The sequence below is a fragment of the Branchiostoma floridae genome, chromosome 11, assembly GCF_000003815.2.
Source record: "Branchiostoma floridae strain S238N-H82 chromosome 11, Bfl_VNyyK, whole genome shotgun sequence".
NCBI classification, from domain to species: Eukaryota; Metazoa; Chordata; class Leptocardii; order Amphioxiformes; family Branchiostomatidae; genus Branchiostoma; species Branchiostoma floridae.
The window spans coordinates 17,088,145-17,108,518 of NC_049989.1; the positions used below are offsets into that span (position 1 = coordinate 17,088,145).

At 41.6% G+C, this 20,374-nt stretch overlaps 1 protein-coding gene across 2 annotated transcripts; it reads right to left on the bottom strand.

Moving 5' to 3' along the window:
• Nucleotides 1-2,034: 2,034 nt before the first annotated feature.
• Nucleotides 2,035-19,521, bottom strand: LOC118426262 (coronin-6-like). Of its 2 annotated transcripts, none has more exons than XM_035835538.1 (13): nucleotides 19,415-19,521; nucleotides 16,008-16,217; nucleotides 15,567-15,689; nucleotides 15,084-15,213; nucleotides 13,924-14,102; nucleotides 10,333-10,452; nucleotides 9,496-9,600; nucleotides 8,748-8,893; nucleotides 7,119-7,176; nucleotides 6,233-6,415; nucleotides 5,293-5,439; nucleotides 4,540-4,715; nucleotides 2,035-2,903 (listed from the first exon to the last, which is right to left on the bottom strand). In XM_035835538.1, exons 2-13 carry the CDS (start codon nucleotides 16,191-16,193, stop codon nucleotides 2,825-2,827), a joined length of 1,632 nt encoding a protein of 543 aa, XP_035691431.1. In that variant the 5' UTR covers nucleotides 16,194-16,217; nucleotides 19,415-19,521; the 3' UTR covers nucleotides 2,035-2,824. The 2 variants fall into 2 exon arrangements, with proteins under 2 accessions (XP_035691431.1, XP_035691432.1); XM_035835539.1 differs by having other exon boundaries at nucleotides 19,398-19,502.
• Between the last annotated feature and the right edge of the window lie 853 nt (nucleotides 19,522-20,374).

Below are 20,374 nucleotides of genomic sequence, written 5' to 3' on the forward strand. Positions count from 1 at the left end.
ATCATTATTTTGAAATTAATCATAAAAGCATATTTTATGTCAATTTCTGCTATTTTTTGTCTACAACAATTTGCTTCTTAAAACTCTTATATGATTAAAATCAACAATTAAAGAATACAGTAAATTTTAGTTCAGTACTAGTGAACAGTCTAGTACAGACTTAACTTTATGACTCGGTTATTGAAGAGAATCCTATGATTTCGTGTATTTCTGGTCATGTAAAACGAGAACTATTAATTTGACGAGAAGGTGCACCTTTATCTAAAGTCAGCAGGCCCGGGGAAGAAGACCAGACGACCTGCCCATTTCGGCAGCTATATTGCAGGCATGTCACATGAGGTTGTTACCATGGTAAGAGAAAACTGTTGTTGAAATACCTGTCACTCGAATTGTTGAATCAATGTCAAAGTGGGTCAACTAGTCTTTAACAAGCGACAAAAATAACCTGTGGACTTTAAACCTCAAACATCACTAGACTGTATGTGGTCTGAGCAAAGGTCAAGGTACTAAAAAGGGTTAATAATCTTCGCCAGAATTTCCAAACACCCTATAACTCTGTGAGTCTGTGACCGTCTACATGGTTGAGTTTAAGCGAGAAAAGGCGGTCCGGAGATCGGGTTTCTTGAGGAACAGGGGCTTGTTTTGTTTTGTTACGGATTAAAACGGTTCATGATTTATACTCTTATAAACTTAGTCCATCAAATTAAGTTCAGACACTCTAGATTCTTTATTTACATGTTTTTATCAGTTTTGTTACACCATTCAGTAATTGTTGCAAAAAATAGAAATATTGTATGGATAAAGACGTTGTGATTCATTATTCATTTTTGTTGTCATGACCCATTATTGTTAATATTTTATAAAGCAGTTTCCTTCTTTTCTGCGGTGGTGGTGGTGCTGCTGGTGGAAGGGGGGGTTAAGGGGGTAAGTACCCAAGCTGGACCTCATTTTGTTACAAGATTGATGATTTAGTTGGGATTTTGATATCCAAGAGCGATGTGAACTATTTTACACGTTCTTTCTCCAGCATGGGCACTTTCAGAATTCAAAATTTTTAACTTGTAATTTATGCAAACAATAACAGTGAAATGCTAACAAAATCTTTGTTATTCATTGTTTTGGCGACGCCGCAAAGGCGGATGCGATGGAATAGTCTTGCGATTGAGTTGCCAGAAATTCTAAATATTCAACACACGCATTCCCTAGGGAATTCGTTTTTAGTAACACGTTGTCGGACAAGCATATTACATTCAGAAACTGTGATCTATTTTGGGGGCTTTTAGCATACCATTTGGCCGTAGGTTTTATACAGTATTGCATCTTTTTATAGATATTTCAAATAATTTTTCTAGATGGTACTTAAAGCTGAATGTGTCACATGTTTGCCGATGTTTTTGTTAAGATCTAACTTCTTTCCATGAAGAATGATATTTTGGACATGTACTTACATGTATACACACCTGTTTCAGAACACGAATTTAGTTTTCTGGAAACGAGATCGATTATGATGGTAACATCCGAGAGCATGACGAGAGCATAGGCAACGTAAAGATAGCCGGCCGGGCCTCACCTCGGAAAAAGTTTTTACTTTCAAGCCGCAAAGTCAAAAGCCTATTCCCTGACCACCTATACCACCGAAAAAATTACGGTACATATCTATATAAACAGAGCCTAGTTACGCTGGTTTAACTTAGTCCACGGGGTAACCTATCCATCTGTGGCTACGTCGATGAATTGTTCTTTCAGATGAGCCGTAGTACCATCCTCTATAGTGACCGCTGGCTCAATCCTTTCACTTGAGATCTAGCCTAAGGGTGGATAGCAAAAGAAATGATTGAGCCAGCGGTCGCTACGGAGGATGGTACTCAGGCTAGTTTTCAAATTGTCCCGTGGATAACGGTGACCCAGCGATAATACACTACAGTGACGAAGCGTGTTGTATGTAATATTTATTTCAAGCTTTTATCACCTAAGAGATCACCCAAAAGACTATATTTCTACTAAAAGCACAAAATCCCACCATCATACAGAACATTGGGCAGTTCATGTATATTAGCCAAGGCCTTCAAAGAAGAAGTCTAGCCCGACAATAGTATTCATTGTATTATATAGTTGATAAGACAATAGTTTTATGTATCATACTATCTACTAGATCCCTTAGTCATTGTGCAATTAGCCTTCGGGCATGATGTTGCAAATGAGCACCGTTATGTAATGCAATATGCTACAACACGTTTAAAGGAACGGCCGTTTCTGAGATGGAAAATAACGCCTACTGTAGGTGGATTCCGAATCAGCATGTTTAACTGTACACAAACTGGCACCTATCATCTTGACAATTGAGGTATAAGTGTACCACTATTGTATGGGGTTACTATTTTCTGTATATCAGAACCACAAGCATGTAGAAAACGAAATGCACTTTGCCCTAGAGTGTTCACTATATAATGATCTACGTGTTGTTCATCTGTCATGTCGACGAGGACAGCTTTTTGTCATACGTAATACATTCGCTTTTTGTCATACGTAATACATTCGTTATTGCCACACATGTAGATCAGACATATGCACACATGATGAAGTAAGATATGTTCAAATATCTTATGCCATCAGCTGACCACAATATGGTGGGAAATCTCCCTATGTAAGTTAGCCTACAAATGTTTAGTAAGAGAGAAGATGCAAGTTAACTATAGTATTTGTATATTTTTGCGTTTACTACCTTTTGTATCAAACTGACTGCATGTGGCCCCATTGGGGCATGGGTATGCGATAAACTTCATCGTCATTGATAAACAAAGGAAGCAGTGAACTTCTGGCTGCATCAGACTTCAATGTTGGACCTCAGCGTGCCTTTCTCCCCGACTTCGTTAGCTGGCAGGCGGTGAAAAATCACTTGGATCCTGGGTGATCGACGTACAAAACAAGAAAGTGTCAGCGTTATCATAAATGTAACGTTGGATTTACACTTTTTTATAATATAAAACTTCATGTAAAAACACTGCTTACAAAGTCTCTTTCCTGCATTACTCCACTCTAAAATTGTCTGGTCCATATTAGATAATTGGCATGGGACCAAAACGTATCATACGTCTGTAAAAAGATTTTTTTGAGATGAAATCTTGTTTACCATTAGTATTAATTACAAAATACTCGGAGCTCGAGCAATGGTTTAACCCTATTCAGACCGGGCTTTTTTGGTCATCCCTGGACCTGCTTTTGAGGCCCTCCACTTCTAAGTCCTATAACTCTAAAAAGACGTGCCGTAGGGCCACCATATTTTCAGGACATGATTTCGACATAATATCTGACAAGTATGTGACGTTTGACGTTAGGTTGACGTAAGATGACGCAATTATGACGTCATCAATTTGATTACATTGGCCAAACCCATGAAAAATGGGTATTCTCAGAAAACTTCAAGTTATGCTGCAAAAATGTAACAACAAGTGCAGATAACAGAATAATAATGTTTATTACGACTTGCGTTGCCAATAGCAACATCAATGACGTCAATATGACGTCATAAAATGGCGTCATGCACATCTAAGATACGAGTTGGGCTCCGCCATATTATATCCACCACCTTGAATTTTGAAAAATACTTTTTTTGCAACAAATAATCACAAAGGGCAATGGAAATAGACTAAATTCATTCATTTAGTTGGTTTTTGATGAAAAAATACCAGGTAGTTGCAAATTTTAAGGGATAATTAGCTTGTTTTTCTTGATCTGCCCATTCCGTCCGCCATCTTGGATTTTGGGCTGATGACGTCATCGAATTAGCATAATTTATGCATATATAATTATGAAAGATATGCTGAATAATATAAGATTTTATTTATGTAACAAAATCACAGTAATATAGCAAATAAATTTGAAAAATACATTGTTAGAACCAAAAATAGTGATTTTTGGCAAAACTGCCTGTCAACAAATGGTTGCCATGGCAACAAGAAAAAATGGAAAATTTGTCAAACTTCGTAGAATTGTTGTCAACAATATTTTAGGAAAACTCACTAAATTTTGTGGCTCTAGCGTAAGCCGTTCTGGCGTTATAGGACATCGAAGTTAGCGCGGGCCTCAAAAGCCCCCCCCCCCCCGGTCTGAATAGGGTTAATCGGGCGTGTACGCGTCCTTACACCAAGTTCTGTCGTCGAGCTCTCAGTGCAGTTAACAACTAGTTATCAATGTCATAGATTCGCTTCCATTTGGTAGATTTGGGAGAAATACCCTTAATAGAAGGAAGAACACATATGCGTTCAAAATTGAACTGGTGTGTATGTCATTTAAATACGTATTAATGAGTTAATCAGTCTATGTAACACAAACACTGCTGTCTGGGGCTGTAACTTGCTCCTCCCTGGGCCCATGTGGCTTATAGCAAAAGGTGTACAAACTCCAGTCACAGCCCCAGACAGCAGAGTTTGTCTTACACAGACTCTAGGAGCCTGGCAGGCCGGATGTTTAGCGGTCTGCTACAAGCGAGATTTAATCAGGATAACTCATGAATGAGGTCATGAAAAGTTCCTGCTTTACCTCTCGTACTTGACCGGCAGTTTCTGTGACAGGAAGTCGAAGAACACCTTTGTGAACTTCTCCCTGCCGGCTTCCTGATCAAGCGTGTCGATGTCCGACATCTCAAACAGCAGAAACGGATCGAAGGAGCCCCCCATGTAGATCCTCTGCCCAGCATCCACATGGACCATCACCCTCTAAAAACGGAAGAGAGCAGTTTGATTAAAAACATCATGATGTCATCAACCAAAAAAATTTTCAAACTTCTCTCTATCCTTAACGTGTATGATAGGACAGTGAGTAGAAAGGTAATGTCATTTTGATCATTGCAGGTTTACTTTGTTAAAAGTATGGTACTGCACAACGGTGAAGGCACATAACAATTACTTTTGTTCCTCAGATTTGGATGCGCGAGTAAACTGATTTCTAGATGACCACCCCCGAGGAAGTCTTCGATACTACATTATATCTTATATAGAATAATGATACATATGCTATATATTGATATCATTATATCAAATACCAATATATGTATACATTTATAGTCATATTTCTGCCTTAGTATCTATGTACAAATTTATCTCAGTCTTTGCTTCGCTCTCCATCCATCCATCCATCCTTCCTTCCATCCATCAATCCATCCTTCCATCCACCTACCCATCCATTCATCAATTCATCCATCCAGCCATCCGTCCATCCATTCATCAATCTTTCCACCCATCCATCCATCCATCCATCCATCCGTCCATTCTAGCGCCCACCCACCCTACCTACCCCCTCCTCCTTGTTGACCTGTCCTGACACCATCTTGACGGTCTCCTTGATGAAGTCGTCGCTGATCTGGTCCTGTGTCAGGCTGGTGGTGATGCGAACTATCGTCATGGAAAGGCACGTGCCGTCAGCAACGGTGTCAGCCGTTTTCTACGTACCAGGGCAAATAGAAACAAAACGTTATTTTTCAACACTCATATGAACTATACCAATGTCCCGGGTGCGCGTTAATCCGGGGCAGTAAAACTATTTGGCTGACGATCTTTTTATGCTGCACGGGGCGGGTACTAACACGGATTTTGAAAGAATAGCCCCGCCCCAGTGCGTTTTGAGGCAGAGGTTTAGAGGAGCGGACCAATAAATTTCCCGACTATTACAACCTCTGCTTGGAGAGTACTGATTTTAAAGTTCTAGAAATAGCATCACCTAAAAATGGTACAACATATCTGACAAGTTTACCTAAAATTATCCTAAAATCTATTTACAAATTACAATTCTAGTCATGAATTGGATTATATCCCAAGGGATCACAAAAATAGTTTGTGCGCAAGTTCGGTGGTCAAAGATCATCTAAAGAAAAGGCTAATTATATACAATTTTGGAACGCCCACAGGCGACATTGCAGATCTAAATATCAAAGGATAGAGGGAACTACTGGAAGTATCTAAAACAGTTTTTTAACAACATGTAAGTATGAAAAGCGATCGAAAGACTTCCATGTGTATTGCCATCGTGACCCGGAGACCCATTGGGTATGACCGTGGTGGAGGTTGAGTAGGACGGTTGGAAACAGTTTTACTCGATACATTTATTTTGTACTTTGTTATAGTCGTTGTCATACATTGTACCGGATACAATTGTAAAATAAAATGTATTCAATAAAAGCACAAGATGCATAAATAAAGCTTTACTCGTTCATTTATCAATTCCTATTTCTACATACTTTGGTCAGCTTGGGTTTCTGCGGCAGCTTGGTTGTCTTGGGTTTCTGCGGCAGGACGCCGGCCAGCTCGCGGAAGGACATCAGGTTGGGGTCAGCGACCTTCCCCTCGAGCCACTCGTCCGCCGAGAGCGCGGGGGTCTGGCTGGCAGTGTCTGGGTACAGGTCCTCCTGGAACAACTCCGACTGCAACACAATACACACGGGTCAACACACACAAATCAACACACACACTATAGGAGCCGGTTCTAGGAAATTCCAGGTACAGGTATGTTACAGGTCCTCCTGGAACAACTCCGACTACAACACAACACACACGGGTTAACAGACACAAATCAACGCACACACTAGGGGTGGGCACTGGTACAGAAAATTCAGGTCCAGGTATGTTACAGGTCTTCCAAGAACAACATCGAGTGCAACACAACACACACGGGTCAACACATCCAATTCAACGCACACACTAGGGGTGGGCACTGGTACAGAAAATTCAGGTCCAGGTATGTTACAGGTCCTATTGGAACAACTCCGACTGTAACAATAATTGAAAAAATAATATACAAAACTTGGGTTTCGTGTTTTGCATGAAGGTTTGTTTATTCTTATTTTTAGTCAATCAAGAAAAAAACATGGTGTTTGAAACGTCTGAAATAATTTTATAAAATATATATCCAGCAGTAATGTAGCTACATATTTTAACTACATCTTAATGACTCATCTGCATAAACATATCCCTTAATTTAATGTTCTTCATTTATGTCTTAAACCTATATCAACAAAACCAATGAATTACTCAATTTGGTCTAACTTCTTTTATTTAAAGGACAATGATATTGGACTGTTAATTCTGGCACAGCCTTCATATGATTAGAGATTACTCACTACCCACCTTTCTTGGAACTGTAAAGCTGATTGGTTCGCATTTATCTGGATGCAGCTTATAGAACCTGAAAAACAGATAAAGGTCAGTATGTGCATGGCAAACTCAATTCATTAAAGAGATTCATCAGTCACGTATGTACACAGTTAATAGGATTTTCATCAGTGACTGATTTTTGAAAGGTAAACTCACGTACCTCCAAATTTTCGATTGCCATCATTCCATCTTGATCATGGTGGTTAGGAGCTGCCCAAGTCCTACTTACCCTTACTCCGCAAGGAGGCAGGGTGGGGGGGGGGGCAAAAGATCCACGCGAGTATCGACCGAGTTCTCGCAACTCTCACGAGATCTGGGTCACTCCGTGATCAAGATGGGCTGACGATTTGGAGTTACGCGTGTTTCTCTTTAAAAAGTAGTCACTGATTGATGAAAATTATATTAACCAAACTCCATTCAATAGTGAAAAGTCAGGGGATATTAAGGTCTCGTTCCTGGATTATCCGAGTGGGCACTCAAAAAGAATCCGTTCCCAAATATAAATGAACCCCAAAATCGCGTGATTATGTACATGATGAATTGCATTTTATTGCATCAATCTCATTTTAAAAATGATTTGAGATGAAAAGTTATGTTTTTCTTCCAGGGTCGGGTAGGAAAGTTTCGGCATTCAAGCGAGTGTCGGACTTGTACGTTAAACTTTTTTTCTGAGTAATGCGGTCAACGCGTCATTGAAGGAAAGCCCGTATTTGTGGATAGATGTGTTATAAAAATCGATTCACTGGTCAGATCTTGGGGACATCTTTTTATTGATCCCTGGAGAAGTGTTCTTGCAATAGAATTAGATATCTCAAGCTGAACTGTTTCTTTATTGGATTTTTGCCAATTTAAGTTGCATAATTAAGCGCCGTTTTAAATGAGACAGCATAAGACCATATACCGGAGATACACACGCATGCAGTGTAAGAGAGGATATCTTGGTGTGTATATTTCCTTTTTTCCATGCCAAAGGGTTTCTAATAATGTTTATTTTGGAGGACATATACCAGAAAGGTTTCATTATTGCCAATGAGAAACTGTAATTCCTATGTGTATCTCATGTGTTTCACTGGGATCATAATAGAAAAGTGCCCCAGTATGTGTCTACTGTATGATAGAGCTTGTTGGGGGTGATCTTTTGAAGAAGGTAGCAAGGTGACAATGTAAGTGCCGTGGATGTGACTCATCTCAACTTATCTATTCTTTAGTCCAACTGTTTCACCATTGAGGTATTATAAAGGATCTGGCAACCAGTTTTCCTCCATCCTTCACAAAGTGTAATGTCGGTCCATACTCTGATGAATGAATATGTACAAAATACTAAATAAAAGACCGAAAATTGAGGCTCTCTTATGTCAGTGAGATATTTTTCCAGATGTGCAAATTTCTAGGTGTATACACTGTTATGGATTTTTCACTGGATCCGTACAAATTGTCCTCTTTTGCGACATTTGTTTTTTGAGTTCATGTCATTATATGGGCATGGCACTATTTCCCAGTTGCTCTTTATTCTTTTTTCTGTATTTAACTAACTAGGAAGACAGAAGCATACACACCGAAAACAAAACCTTCGTACACGGAGGTATCAAGAGTCTTTCTCACCTGGCTATCTCATTATGGAGGGCGTTGACCCCCCTCTTTGGCAGGAAGCCCAGGCCTCGCTGCTTGCTTGAGGTGCTGAAATTACTAATCCAATGCACAAAGGGAGGCTGGTCTGTTACTTCATAGTAACGGATGATACTGTCACCCTAGGAGGAAAAATATAAGCGTGTTTATTTCTGGTATAAAGTACAAGAATAATTCACTTTGGGGACTAGGTGCACTAAACCTAGTTACAAACCTCACTGCCTCTCTTCAAAGCTCAAATCTAAAATTTCATAGCTGACTTTAAGATTTTGAACAAGTAACGCAATGGGTCTTTAAAATCATTTTCTGATATAAAGTAGTGTATAGTGGAACCTTACCTGCCAATGCATCAGTGTACCCTCAAACATAAAAATTAAATACGAGGTTTATTTGAGTGATGAAAATCTTATTATTGAATGTCTAACTTATTTTCCTATGTCTACCGTCGAATGTATCAGTTGTCCTGTGTAACATTCATTCTCATAATTCCACCAGATGCCATTATACCGCCACCTCAAAAAACGTTGTTCTAGAGGCCTTCTTAAGATTGTCTTCAACACCTACATATCTGAATTATATTACATTTAAGATATTTAACATTCGGTGCTCAAGACAATCTTGGGAAGACCTCTACAGTAATTTTTGAGGTGGCGGTATAATGATACCTGGTGGAATTATGAGAATGTATGTTAATCTTGACCCAAAGTCTTGCTGCACCCCGTACCTTGCCTCCCAGATACACCATGCTGCTGTCAGGGTCGTAGAACGGGAAGATGACCCCGTTACTAGTGTCAAGCTCCTCCAGGATGATTGGTTCACTCAGGTTGTTCTGAAGAAGAAAAAAAAAACAGTCATGATCTTTAACCTGACGAAGTGCAAGAGGACAGTAAGTTTATTTACCGAAAACATCAGTAGACTTTGTTAAGCATGAAGCATATCTTGCCATTGTGTACCTTATAACCCTCTTTGAAAAGGGACAAATACAAATGGCATTGTACTAGGTGAACAACATTTTTTTTTCACATTTTACATTGTGCAATTAGTTTGTGTATGTTTGTGTGTGTGTGTGTGCATGTGTGTGTGTGTGCGCGCGCGCGCGCGCGAGTGTGTGTTTGTGTGTGTGTGTGTGTGTGTGTGCGTGCGTGCGTGTATGTGTGTGTGTGTTTGTGTGTGTCTGTGATAACGCATGGTGCACTTTTTACCATTCCAAAAGCCTGCATAAAAGTTCATCAAACACATAAATGTACATAGAACATGCCTTGATACACATGAGATATAACGCTAGTTCATATTTATCCGCGGGGTAAGCTTTATCCGCGGGGTAACCTTTATTCTTTGTTTAAGAAACTGGGTATTTAGGAATGTCAATGCAACGGACGGTGGTTTTAAATTGGTAAACAAGCTGTATTTAAAAAAAAATATTGCACTTTCAGATCGCTGTCCATCCACTTGATATATCTAAACACCCCCGATTTTATAGCAACGACTATAGGTTACCCCACGGATAAAGGTGAACTAACGTTAACAATACAGTTGTACAAGATACAACAAGGATACATACATCGTCCCACAGGGCGTACTGGCGTTCGCTCATCTTGGAGAATCCCGTGGTGAAGATACGTCCGTCCTTCAGGCACACGGCGCGCTGTGGCTTTGCACCTTCGTGAGCATACTTCCTCTCCTTGTGAGGGTAGGAAGGAACATAGTCAGACGAAAGGTAACTAAAGTCAAGTCATCTCCATCCATCCGAAAATATTTTCACCAGGTTGGTAGAAAATAGGATGTAGGAGAATTCTTTTTACACAACCAGCAGGTACTTACATTGCTTACGTTTTGATGTCTCTCAGACACCTTCGTTTGTCTGAGAGAGCTTGTCACTGCAGCTCTGCTTGTCACCGCTATATGTGGCCGATGTAGGTGGCGCTTTTGCGCTGAGCTTAGCCACGTTTGGGATTGTTTTCTCACCGCAAAAGCGCCACCTACATAGGCTACATATAGCAGTGAGAAGCAGAACTCCAGTTAGAAGCTTTGACGAAGGTGTCTGAGAGACATTGAAACGTAAGCAATGTAAGTACCTGATGGTTCTGTAAATAGAATTCTCCTATATCCCGATCTCCATCCAGTTTTAGCTCACAGAACAGCTATTCTTCCACTGGTCATGACAAAGAGGACAGATGCTATGTACAGTATTTCAAAGGTCCATTGTACCGGAAAATTCCCCTAGCTCGCACAAGCACAATGAAGAGATGACCACGGCTTAACGTCCCGTTCTAAGGACTACAAAACCCTTTTTGAGTCGGACAGACAAAATTTCCCCCTTCTCATCCACAAACTCTTAACTAATGATGAATATATATTTTCTAAGCTAGAAATTCAAGACTTACATGACTACAAAAAGGCAAGAACATAGGCATCCAAACAAGACAATACCAACATTGGTGAAAAAAGACACTGATTTGTCTTGACCCCTCGGTTTCCATGTGATCTATCATATGTTGTCAACTGACTGCATGCAACGCGTCTTGTCTTGTTTTGCATGTATCGTGGCCCCCCTTGGAACTTTTCAATTTTAGGGGCCACCCTCCATTTATGGGATTAATAAATCAATAAACAATTGGACAAGTAGGAGGAAGCTTCTGCAGCCGTCCGATGATGATGATGCACCACATACACATATCACACGTCCATATTTAAGAGCGAATGTCTGTAAGGATCAAACAATGGTGGCAGGGGTCAAAAATAGATTTGGCTCATATTTTGCACATTGATAGTACTTGGTCCTCAACCCCTCAAAATATCTTTCTTTTAGATCAAAACTCCTTGTTGCCATGGTAACGGGCAAAGAATGTTTTCTGGCCATTTTTCCCAATTTTCAGATCTCAAAAACACGGAAGTCAGCAGATTTAACGCCACTGTCTCCGAAATACCTATCATTAAAACAAAACAAGATCTGAATAGACCAACATTTTGGCTTTTTTAAAATCGTTGTGAAATTTCCGAAGAGGTGTACGTTAGTTCTTGGGCAGCCTGAAAACAATGTAATGTTTCAAGCTTTAAAAAAACGTAATTTTTGGCCCAACTTTGTAACGCTATAAGTGCCACTCTGATAATTTTTTTGCTTGAAATTTGTACGATATATAGATCATTAAAATATCTATCAAATACCTTGTTGCAAACTTTGGCTTCTTATTTGGTTGTCACGTGACTGTCTCTGAAAGTAGAACACTTTTTGTGTTTGGCAAAAATTGTGAGTATTAGCTATGTTCAACGCACGCTACGTGACGAAGTAAACAAGGCTTCCTAATCAATTTCTGTTCAAATGTACATCTATAATGTATCATCTATCAAATAGATGCTTATGGAGTTTCGGGTCATGTCGTTTAGTCACGTGGTTGTCCCTGGAAGTAGGCCATTTTCTTTGCATTTGACAAAAATTGTGAATTTTATGTTTAACATACGCTATATGACGAAGTAAACAAGAATTCTTATTCAACTTCTGTTCAAATGTACATCTATTATGCATTATCTATCAAATAAATGCTTCTCGAGTTTCGGGTCATGATATAGTCACGTGATTGTCCCTGAAAGTAGGTAAGATTTTGCCTTTGACCAGAAATCGCCATTTAGGGCCGTAACTAAATTTGTCGAATTATAGAACTGTAATACTTTGCCGGTGTCACAGGGACCCCCCCCCCGTGATTTCGCCCCCCCCCCCCCTGCGGGAGGCGTGAGATCACTAGCGTTTTTGCCCCCTTTAGCGTTTTCGCCCCCCCCCCATACCCGCCAGTGTTTTCTTCCCCCCTAAGAACGTTGCTTCTCGGAGGGTTCTCAAGAGCAACTGATTACTACATATTATGCTCGCTACCTGGTACTATACAGCATACTGCAGCTGCACCTGGGGAGTAACGTAAATGGTGTTACCTAGCACCTGTTATACCTCGAAAGTCGATACTAGATGGTTCAGTGCAAACAAGCCATTGAAATGGAAAAGGCATTTCTTTGCAGTTGAGGTGGCATAAAAAGACGTATAAATCAGCACCACCTACGGTGCTTAATACGTCAGCTATATATTTTCAATTTGTCACAGTATTTTCTATCTTGTGCAGGAAACATTTTGAACGCACTAACAAAAACACAAGTGAATAGTGGTTTCTCATTATAATCACTATCTACGCGCAAGTTGATATACATGTTGCAAAATGCTACAAAACACTGGTAAAGTGCCAGCCTTAAAAAACACGGGTAAAACTCCAGGGTTCCTAAATACTAGAAAAAACTGTCATTTTGGAGGTGAAGATGCCCATAGGCTAGGTGCATATAACAAAATATGCGACATTTTCTAATGACTATCTTATCTACATAACTAATAAAGACATTTCATACTTCTTTTGTGGTCAATTCATGGTAGAGGCTTCATATTGGAGATATATAGGTTGCTTGAGGACAGGTAAATACAATGAAAGACATCTTATGTCGAGACTCAAGTATATGCAATAAAGAGAATACAAGGGACCCAACCCTCCTTGTCTGAAACAACTTCAACTGTCATATCAACAATAAATGACGTTAATATTTAATCTAATACTATGGATGGAGTTATGTATCAGACTCGTCGGATTATATCATTCTGAGACTGCATTTTGTGATTTATACCAACCAAGTTCTAAAATGTTATGTAAGCCCGTTTTATTTATTTTTTGGGGGGGGGGGGGGGCGAAATCTCTAAATGGGGGCGAGATAGGGGGTCGAGATCACTAGCCGGGAAGGGCGAGATCGCTAGTGACACCGGCACTGATTCAGATTATATGTAGCCCTTAACATTGTCTGTTGATAAAACTGCCTGCTTTTGTTCCCGTTTTGGATTTCCTTCTGATACGCATTATAGAACATAGTTGAATTTAAAACAATATCTTAGTTTCTTTATTACAAATTGATATTCACTTCTCGAATAAAGATTTGATGAACAAAACATTTTGGGGTCCGTTTGGACCCCACTCGGTCATTTTAGTCGCAAAAAAGGTCGGGTGCTTGAAGGTTAAGGGGTTGTGGACCAAGTACTATCACTGTGCAAAATATGAGCCAAATCTATTTTTTGACCCATGCCACCATTGTTTGATCCTTACAGACATTTCGCTCTTAACACCCTACTCACAGAGATGACCTCCCCTTTGCGGGGGTCGATCACACGTAGCGACTTGTCTTTGCAGGTAGTGACGATGCGCGTGCCGTTGTAGTTCCAGACACACGACCACAGGAGGTCCGGGTGACACGCGATCTCAGACACGACCTCCCCCGTATAAAGATTCCAGATCACCACCAGGTTGTCTTTACCTGCACGTGGAGACATGTCAGAAACATGAAGTATTTCCATGTAGAACAATATGATATAGTTTCCTGCCATTGCTTTTACATTCAATTCATTTTTTCCTCGCAAAGTAAAAAAGCTGGATTTTCAGTTATTTTTATTTGTATTTGAGATATTTTTTTATGATTTGTAGTGAGCATGCGTGCGTTAGCAAGTTAAGCCTTAAAAAACAACACTAAAACTCTAACACCAGAAACACACAGATCCATAACGTTACTTCTGACAATCGCCTGTGTTTGTGGGGGTGGTGTTGGGTGGGTGGTTTGGTCGGTTGTGTGGGGCGAGGGGGTGCCGACCTGCGCTAATGAGGATGTTGTGTGGGGAGGGGTGTGTGTTGTTTGTGTGTGTAGGGGGGTGGTTACCCAGCTGCGCTCATGAGGATGTTGTGTGCGGAGGGGTGTGTGTTGTGTGTTGTGTGTGTGTGTAGGGGGGTGGTTACCCACCTGCGGTCATGAGGATGTTGTGTGTGGAGGGCTGTGTGTGGTGTGTGTGTGGGGGGGGGGGTGGTTACCCAGCTGCGCTCATGAGGATGTTGTGTGTGGAGGGCTGTGTGTTGTGTGTGTGTGTAGGGGGGTGGTTACCCAGCTGCGCTCATGAGGATGTTGTGTGTGGAGGGCTGTGTGTTGTTTGTGTGTGTAGGGGGGTGGTTACCCAGCTGCGCTCATGAAGATGTTGTGTGCGGAGGGGTGTGTGTTGTTTGTGTGTGTAGGGGGGTGGTTACCCAGCTGCGGTCATGAGGATGTTGTGTGCGGAGGGGTGTGTGTTGTTTGTGTGTGTAGGGGGGTGGTTACCTAGCTGCGCTCATGAGGATGTTGTGTGCGGAGGGGTGTGTGTTGTGTGTGTGTGTGGAGGGGGGTGGTTTACTGACCGACGCTCATGAGGATGTTGCAGTAGGTGTGGTGTGTGTTGTGTGCATGTGTGTGTGTGTGGGGGGGGGGGGAACTGACCTGCGCTCAGGAGGATGTTTTCTGCGGTGGGGTGCCAGGCGATGATGCCCACGGCGCGCTGGTGATGCGCCAGCGTGAGCGCGGGCTTCGTGATGTTCTCAACAAGACCGTTCTCAGGGATCTCCCACACCTGATGGAACACACCGGCAATGTCACAGCAAGGTCAAGGCGCTGACAAGGTCATAGTGTGACTTGACATTGTGGCCCGGTCATCACGTGACTGTCTTTTTTACAGCGGTATAAGTCAGTCTGATCGTAACATACATTTGCAATAATTCCAGCAGGTGCCATCATACCGCCACCTGAAAAAATTTGTCATAGAGGCCTTCTCAAGATTGTCTTCAACACCTAAATACCTGAATGGTAATATATATAGAATATCTAACATTCGGTGTTTAAGACAAACTTGGGAAGACCTATATTCTATTTTTTTTAGGTGGAGGTATAATGACACCTGGTGGGATTATGATCGATGTTACGTACTTTTACAGTCTTGTCCTCAGAGCAGCTGGCGATCATGTTGTCATTCCAGGGGCTCCACTGAATATCCAGCACCGCGTCCCGATGTCCCGTCACCATGGGAGGGTTGTCGGGCACACGGCCCACCTGGAGAGACAAAACGACAATGTTCAGTCCACTGACTTTCCTATCCACATTCTAAACAGTTTGGCGGGCAGAGAGCTAGCCCGATATCTCAGTCCATATAAGTGTCTGTAACCCACACTAGAACAAACAGTTACAGGTGGTAGTCCGGAGTGTTCGGGGGGAAGTGGTGGATATATTGACACGGCCGCGGTATAACAAATCACCACGTAAGGCAGAATGAAAGAATGGTGCCGCCGCACAATGTAAAACAACGTACACTTATGTAGAAAAGGGGGTTAGTAATTTTCAAAGGATAGGGTTTGTGAATTTTTTACGTACCTTTTCAATTGGCAGGACCAGGAAGGAGCCCGCGGCCTCGGTGACTATAGCCAAGAATTTTGGGTTGACAGCGCAGAACGTGGAGTCAAAGGAGTTACGGGTGACTGGAATCCCCTCGTAGTGCGAGTCTTTTTTCATCGCCGCGCCGAAGACATGGCGGAACTTGCTCTGGCGTACAAACGACATGGTGCCGTCTTCTGAAGCCAAGGACTGGAAGGAAAAGGTAGAAAGCGCGGTGAACTATCAAAGGTACACTCCGCTAGGTGGCGCTCTGCACTAAGCCAGCATGTGTAGTAACGAACATCGATATAAAATGACATAGTTGCCATGATACCCCCCTCACATTACATACGATCTTCGGACGTACTTCGCGATCGCAGGAAGGTCGGCTGATTTTATGACCTTAAGATGGTCTTGCGAATTTTTCACTCAAAAACTGTCCCCCTCACATATAAGCGAGGCTCGTGCGATCGACGGTGAATAAATCTATGATAATGAACCTCCCGTGACCTCTTAAACGAGAACAAGGTAGCACAAAACGTCCCTAAAAAATGAAGAGATCAATAAATGTTGCTTATTTTGTTGTCGGAATCGTTTAACTATTGAATGGAATGCGCGGGCATAATAAAAACGACACAAGAAAGGAAAGTGTGTCACAAAGCCAGCCTGCGTACTACCACAGGTGCCACAATGTTAGAATTACCCTAACATTGCCAGAAATTCAATATTTGTAAACAAACGGAAATCGGGCGAACGTCGCCCGAACGTTGCCCGACTGACTTGCGTTCGCCATCAAATTTGCGCTCGATGAGTAATAACTATGTCTGTGCTCGCCTATCGGTCTTTAATCGTTAGATTGACGCAAGACTATTGACCGATACCCTTGCGATGTAGGAACAATTTGCATGCATGATCTGCGTCTCCGTCACAAGCTCTGCGATATCAGAGATCTCCTACGACTTTTCGCTTATGTTAAGAACATGTTTCGCTGCACCGCGACCATCGTACAACCCCTGAAAATTGCTGGCGATCCCTGAAAATTTCAAGATGATCGTGAGAACACCGGACGTCTTACTCACGAAAATGTCATTTAGAGCTCGTACGAGGGGCGTGCAATTAGTAATGGTCCTGACCCATTTCACATAGCAGGAGATTAATGAAACTTGGCACAGTTATTAGTCTTTCTCTTCATAGGAATCACCCAGAGTTATGCATTTCTCCCATCGTTTGATGCAGCTCTGGACACCGATTTTGTAGGACACCCCAGGTTGGTCCTCCAACTGATGCCTCATCAATGGCACAAGAGGGACGACCAGGTCTGGGAGCTGTTTCCACAGACTTCCAGCCACGTTTGAATTCAGGAAGGTCATCTGATGGGGCATCATCACCATAAGTTTCATTTATTTCATCAAAAGTCTTCTTTGGTGTGCGTCCTTTCAAATACAAAACCGGATCACTGCGCGACACTCAACTGGTTCCATTTCACACCTGGTCCATTTCGCACCTGACTAAGTTCAAACACCAGTAAATCAGAAACCACAATTAGTTCAGAGCTGTCTTTTGCAACATAACCCATAGAGATATGAATTATTACACATACAAAATTTCATTTAGATCAGACAACTGGAAGTGGGTCAGGACCATTACTTATTGCACGCCCCTCGTAGATTAGTCTTCCAATCGATTTTCGCCCAATGTGAGGGGGGTATTATGAACACACTTATGGACATCTAAATCAAACAAACAAACAAACAGTTGCTACATGATGCGAACGAACACCACAGTGTGACATGCTTCCAGTAGGAAAGTCGTCTTTACAATTCTTTCCTACGCCAGTCCAATTTGTACATCAAAGCTCGCCGAATTTCAACATCACTGAGCATCAGCTGTATTTTTTGCTGAAAATCTGCCCCATTACAAATAACTTAAAGGTGTCTCGGGCGACGTCTGTGCAACACTAAAAAGTGTATATACCCCATAAGATGGTAGCATCTCTTGGACATGGACAAAAAGAGAATTCACTAAACCGATAGAAAGCTAAAATTTAGATCAATTTTTTGGGAGTTATGGGAAATATCTAGGGCGTGATTGGGGTATACGGGGACCCTAAAACAGTTATGTCTTATAGGGATTTTGAGACAGATCAATCCAAAATCTCCTAAAAAGTTTTTAAAAATGTCACCGAGGCCTTGATGAATTTAAGCGCATCTTCCAGGGACCCTCGAACGTCGACCGAGCTGCTTATTAAAATCTTCCGATGTTCTCGTAATCGCCAGGACGTCGGGCGTTCTTGACTGAAGAAATGGCCACTCAGAGCTCGCCAACACGTCGGCCGCCGGAGCTAAATTCTCTATTTGTTATACTGTCACATTTGATCAGAAGACAATTCTGCAGCAATTACCCGAGCCTCGTTTATAATAACTACTTCATTGCACGACAAATGTACAGAGTACAGTGTATGGCTTATATGTGACAGGTACGGTTTTCAGGTAAAAAAATTCGCGAAACCCTCTTATTTATATGGCCGATTTTCCAGCAATCGATCCGCCCGAAAATCGTGAATAACGTGACAGGGGTATTCAAACGGGTGACAGGCTAGTGGACAGGACACTGTTCATTCACGGACCGACATAGCCGTGAAATACTCCTCCTTCGAGCTACTAGCACTATGGAGTCGCGGGGCACGCCGTAGACAGGATCCAACTTTCATTCGTCCGGCATTAATTATTGCTGGTCAGGCCGGATTTTAGCTCTCCTGCCTTCCAATAACTCTTCTCTGCGTGACCAGGCTGTTAGACAACTATCTATAGCTGTGCCCAACAGCTTGTCCACAGAAAGAGTACACTGGGTCGCCATTGTTGTTTGTCTCTGTTTGATCTGATGGAGCGTGTGAGCGAAACTTCTTCTAGAGGTCATGACGGGGTAAGACCATGTTCGAGAACGCGCACTCCATTACATCGAAACAAACAAACAACAATGGCGACCCGGAGTCCTCTTTCTGTGGACTGTTTCGGGCCCTGCTATGAATTAACATGGGGTTCATGAAATTGTCTCATAGCCTGGCCACGCAGATTAGAGTGTTTTGAAGGCAGGGAGAGAAAAAAATCCGGCAGGACCAGCAAGAATAAAGACCGGATGAACAAATGTTGGATCCTGCTCGAAGGAGGAGTATTTCACGGCTAACACGGGCCAACCTGGTCCATGTAAATTAAACACAATACGCTTGATAAGGTGCTGACAGGTATATGACAATACGGGCGAAAAGTCTGAATTCTATAAGGTTTCTCTGGTATATAAACGTTCTCTAAACAAAGAAGAAAAAAGAGAAGAAAATTTGAAACACCACACGAAGTGCTGTTAAGCTGATACGTATACGGTATTGGTACTTACTGCGTTTTGGTACTTACTGCGTTTTTTGTCAGGACGTTCGCGGTAAAACTCGTCTGGGGTGTACTTCCTTCAACTCTTCTTAACGTGTCTGGCAACAGAAGTGAAGGAACAGGGATTTGATACGCTTTATGTGCACATACCCAGTAATTATTCAAATGATAGTTGTCTACTCGTGTTATACAATCGGTCACATGATGGCGTGCTGATAACCATCAGCAGCTTTTTTACCATTTTTTAAAGTCTACTAATACTTGTCTTGGACACGCGATTATCTGAATTCAGTTTGAATGTTATCTGCAACGTTACAAAAGCGAGGAAAAAGATCAACGAAAAAAAATTGCAACGCACCAGACATAATTTGGTACTGCACTGTGTGGTAATGTATTGCCCAAGGGTTAATGGTTTTCCGAACCACATGAATATTCATGAGTTTTGTAACCTTTTGGATCAGCGGTTTTTTGAAACTAAGTCCAATAGATTAAGAACTTAGTCTTTTGATGAAAAGCTTAGAAACGAAACTTGAATGCACATATGTTCATACATAAACAGCATTTGGAAAACGTGTATTGTCTAATCTGATACGCATGATTAATAGGAATTACAGACAACTGCGCTAACCAATTTGAGGCTTTGTCCAGCATTGCTCTCCTGTATAATTACGATGGGCCCTTAAGGTGTATGCCTTCCTGAGGTTAAAACACTACGAGAAAAAAAGGTCGGAAAAAAAAACTCTCAACAACGTCCCATCTGCTCTATCATACCTACTAAATTGTAATGCAATTGGTATGTGGAAGGATTAAATGATATTGGTGGTACCGGTATATCTATAAGAATGGTTTTAGGCCGCTGGTTTTTATTCAGAGCGTTTTCTTTCTGTATCTATTGTTCTGGACATGATATGGTAATGGTTTTGCGGCAATTTCATCGTTTCCATCACAGGACTACATATTTTATCTTACTTGTCGGCATGTGGGACA

Coding starts and splice junctions, on each gene's coding strand:
- LOC118426262 (XM_035835538.1), bottom strand. CDS start 16,193: ATGTCGTTTGTACGCCAGAGCAAGTTCCGCCATGTCTTCGGCGCGGCG. Junction 10,453..13,923: donor GCAAAGGGGAGGTCATCTCT/GTGAGTAGGGTG, acceptor TACCCTCACAAG/GAGAGGAAGTATGCTCACGA. Junction 8,894..9,495: donor TGGTGTATCTGGGAGGCAAG/GTACGGGGTGCA, acceptor TTTTCCTCCTAG/GGTGACAGTATCATCCGTTA.